Source organism: Phyllostomus hastatus, unplaced genomic scaffold (assembly GCF_019186645.2).
Source record: "Phyllostomus hastatus isolate PE091 unplaced genomic scaffold, TTU_PhHast_1.1 phas_scaffold_78, whole genome shotgun sequence".
Lineage (NCBI taxonomy): Eukaryota > Metazoa > Chordata > Mammalia > Chiroptera > Phyllostomidae > Phyllostomus > Phyllostomus hastatus.
In genome coordinates, this window is record NW_025334041.1 from 48715401 (window position 1) to 48719597 (window position 4197).

The window sequence follows — 4197 nt, forward strand, 5'->3', positions numbered from 1 at the left end:
AAGCTTAGCAAGGTGATATACTTCCTAGCTTCCCCCTTCTCCTTGTGCCATATGAGATATGAGAAGGTAAAATAGTGAATGAAGATCATAGGACTTCTTACAAAAACTATATAGAAGCTAGGCTACAGACTCACTTTAGAGGACAGTAAATGGATGCCTCACAATAAAGGCCACCGTGCCAAGTTCCTTTTCACATTCTGTCCAAAAGTACCCATAAAATACTTTCACTTTCCTATTAATATACTAGTCAACTATATTAGTTGTTTCTTCACATTATGTAAGTTGTAACATAGGTGTTGCTACAGAAAACTTGGCAAAAATAAAGATTTTCTTTCTACATCTTATCATACAAAGCAGAAATGGCATGAATTTTTAACAAACCAAAAAATTAACATACTGAATGCAGGATGAACAATTAGATCCAAACTAAAATCAGACAGACCAGATAATCCAAAGAAGCATATATATGTGAATTCAAGTGCTCTAAAGTAACAAAGCATAAGAGAAAAAAAGAGTCAAAACCCTAAGTTACAATGAATGCATGGTGTGAAAGATTGTGTTTCAGTTTTGTGCTGAGCAAAATTATCCTCCTAGCTAAGTCTAATTTCAAATCCTCTGGGAAACTATCTAGATAGGCAATATGTTGAAGTTACATTCTAATATGGCCATTGGATTTATTTTTAATTATTATAAAACTATATACAATAGAAGTGGTACAAATACAAATTTTCCTCTTGGATGCTAGTTAGCTTAAAAAATTAAGTTTTTGGCAGGGGAGGAGGAAACCCAATATAACTAAAATACAACTGGCAATGGAAGCTAACAGGCAAAAGAATATAGATGAGCTTCCTATCACACAAATATAATTTAACACTCTCCATCTTCTAATTATTCTTTTATTTATTCATGTGACAGTGTAGGTAACAATGCATTATCACTGAGTAGTGAATAAAAGACTGTGATGCCTACTGGGAAACTGTATAAAGTCATTATATATATAAAAATGTTTTTAGCCCTGGCTGACGAAGCTCAGTGGATTGAGCGCGGGCTGCGAACCAAAGTGTCGCAGGTTCGATTCCCAGTCAGGGCACATGCCTGGGTTGCAGGCCATGGCCCCCAGCAACCACACATTGATGTTTCTCTCTCTCTTTCTCCCTCCCCTCCCTCTCTGAAAGATAAATGAAAAAAAAATCTTTAAAAAAATGTTTTTAACAAAACAAAAACACTGAAAGTAAAGTCACAAGGCTCCTACAGCAAACTATGCAACTTGGAAAAAAATCATTTCAGAAAGCTATGCTGTTTAAATTCTAAGAACACAAGAGTCAAAATTGCAGCTTTCATTATTCTCCAAAGAAGCTGCCAAGCAGAGATAAACCTTAATATTGGGTATTCCATATGTCGAGTTCCAGCCCAGTACAGATTGCTCCATGGCAGAATACTTAAATTTGAAATAATAGTGGTACAAAAACTTGACCCTTTAGATATTGCAGTAAAATCTGGCTGTGGCACCACTGACTAAACACCATTAAGTCTTGCTGCCAACAATGACCAAAGGCACTTGGATAATCAAGAGTTACACACTGGGCCATATGATATAAACACTATTACAAATGTGTAAAAAGAAGGGTTAGAACTCTGTGTGGCTTGCCTATTTGATTCCTGTGGTCTTTAGCTGTCAAAGACCCATAACTGCAAACATAAACTGAAATGGAAATAAGATAAAAAAGGCAACTGGTGGAACAAAAAATGTCAACTGTCATGATGTTTATAGAAGTGGTGATATTAGTATGGACATTTCTTGTTATCCAACAACAAAGTCAAATAAGAAGGAAAAATAAATCTATTTCACCCAAAGAAACTTCCAACAAGTTATTTATACCAAGAAATGCCCCCACCCCTCTAGATCATTTACAGTTCTGAGGATTCTAGTGGGTATTCTGTTTATCATTTTAATCACAAAATTTATACACGTTCGTTTCTCTTATTGGACTCCCATTTTAAAATAAATTATTCTTGAAATATTCCTGGATTTGTATGTTAGATCAGTCAACGAGGCCATATCATTTCCAATCAGATTCCATCCATCTCTTTAACCAACGCCAGTTTTTTAATAATGTATTCATTTCTTTTAAGCACAAGTCATGTGGTTTCAATGTACTTTAATTTTCATTCAATTTTTAAAAGTTTAACAACTCAACTCGTCCTAAACAAAACTTTATATGAGTTTTGTTTACCATTTTCTTTAGGAGCTCAGCAAATAGAAACTTTAAATTTCAATATAAAATATCTAGAAACACCTTAAAATATTTAAAACAGTTGTATTTTGCATCTCTTTGTTTGCAATCACTGAGCCTATGAAGTTCAAAGCCATACAAATCCTTGACAGTCATAAGCTTGAATCGCTTAGAAAACATCCCTGGTCAAAAGCACTGGAATCCAGTTCACGTTAGGAAACGAGTGAGATTCAGAATACCCTGAGCACAAACTACTGCAACACCACAAAACATGTTTGATCTTTCGTCCAGAAAGAGGGGTGGTAGTCCAAAAGGGAAAAAAGGGGGGGAGGGGAGAAAACGGGTACCAGGGAGGAGAAGTATAAAAAGCAAGTGAATTCTGGCTTATTACACAAGCACGAAACCAAATTCCTTTGGAAAAATAGTGACTTCTTCGGAGGGCTTCCAGACCAGTGAGGTAGAGTCCAAAAGGGAGAGAATGGATCTGCCCCTACAGTCCTGGAGACGTCTCAATCTGGGGTTAGGAAGAAAAGGGGCCTGTCTTGCGGGTCCAGTGCTGGAAGGCAGGAGAGGGCACACCTGCCCCGGGGTCCCAGACGGCAGCGCAGGTCCAGGGCGCAGAGCCGGGAACACCATCCGGTGACTTCTACGCTCGTAAAGTGCACTAGGGGACCGAGTCCTGGCCGGATCTGTAAACACTCGACTGACACTTGTTCATCCCTCCAGGCGGGAGCTCCGTCCGAGGGTCCACAGGGCTGCATTTCATGCCCGAGGCACCGGGAAGCGGCGAAGCCTCACCACGGGTTCCAGGTTCACTCGCAGGACTTGGTGTGCTCGGCGCCGTGCCGCCGCCAGGCTGCGCTCGCCCCACACGTCGCAGCCGACGCGGATGGTGGGGAAGGTGGTCAGCGTCGGGGTGGCAGCCCTCCAGATCTCCTCTAGGGTGCGGCCCCCGAAGCAAGGGCCAAGGGCCTCAGGCTCTGCAGCGCAGCTCTCCTCGGGGGCAGGCGGCGGTGGCAGAGACGATTTCTTTCTGTGGGCAGCGGCCCCCCGGGCTCTGCGGCGCCTCCTCCTGGCCGCCCAGCCCCTGCCGGGCCTGCGTGGCTGACCGTGGACGGCTGGGGGTCCTGGGGGGTCAGGGACTAGTGCCCGGCAAGAGGAGTAACCGTAAACGTCCTTGCTGCGTAGGATGTGCGGGGAGAACTGGTGCTTGAGGCTGCAGAGGAAGCTCCAGAGCTCCGCGTCCGAGCTCATGAACTGCGTGCTGCGGGGCATGAAGAGCTTGAAAGCATCGCCCAGCGCCTTAGTGGTGTCTGCCAGCGACAGCTGCGAGCGGGAATACACCACCTTGTCCTCCAGCGCCTCCAGCTCGGCCCCATCTCCTGCCCTAAAGCCGCCGCCCCGGAAGACCGAGGCCGGGGCCGCCTGGGGCCGCCGCCTCTTCACGTAGCGCCGCATAGGAGGCCGCTCGGGGCCGCCCGCGCTCTCTGGGTTCCTCCGCCGCCGCCGCCGCCGCCCCCTCCTGCGTCCGGCTCCGCGGCGGCGGCCGCTGCAAGCACCTTTCGCCCGGTGCCTCTCTCGCTACTTTTCTCGCCTCGGCTGCCGCCGCCCCACCCCCTCTGAGGGCGGAGGACGCGGGTGAAGATCCTGCCACCCGGTACAAGATGGCTGCCGGCGCCCACCCCTGGGCTTTGTCATTGGACGGCGCCTCGCCCCCTGGTTTCTCTTTCTTCTTCTCTCTCGCTTCCTTTCGCCCTCTGCCTTTCTTTAAATGTGCCCGCCTTAGGCCCCTCCCACCGCAGCCCCGTCTCCACCCATTGGGTGCTCTCAGAAGAGAGGCGGGGACTAATGGGGTAGAGGCCAGTTCCTGGAAAATGGTGCTGGGGTTGATTGATGGTAGTGGCCCTTGAACCTGAGTCAACTGTTGGGTGGGTATTGGGAAGGGTGCCATGTGTAGAGGAAG

At 46.5% G+C, this 4197-nt stretch overlaps 1 protein-coding gene across 1 annotated transcript; it reads right to left on the reverse strand.

Annotated features, from left to right (window-relative positions):
• Positions 1-1190: 1190 nt before the first annotated feature.
• Positions 1191-3983, reverse strand: CCDC71L (coiled-coil domain containing 71 like). Its single transcript, XM_045828345.1, has one exon. The coding sequence runs from the start codon at positions 3690-3692 to the stop codon at positions 2997-2999; it is 696 nt and encodes a 231-aa protein (XP_045684301.1). The 5' UTR covers positions 3693-3983; the 3' UTR covers positions 1191-2996.
• Between the last annotated feature and the right edge of the window lie 214 nt (positions 3984-4197).

What these genes read in the sequence shown, in the direction of transcription:
- CCDC71L (XM_045828345.1), bottom strand. Translation starts at nt 3,692, where the DNA reads ATGCGGCGCTACGTGAAGAGGCGGCGGCCCCAGGCGGCCCCGGCCTCG.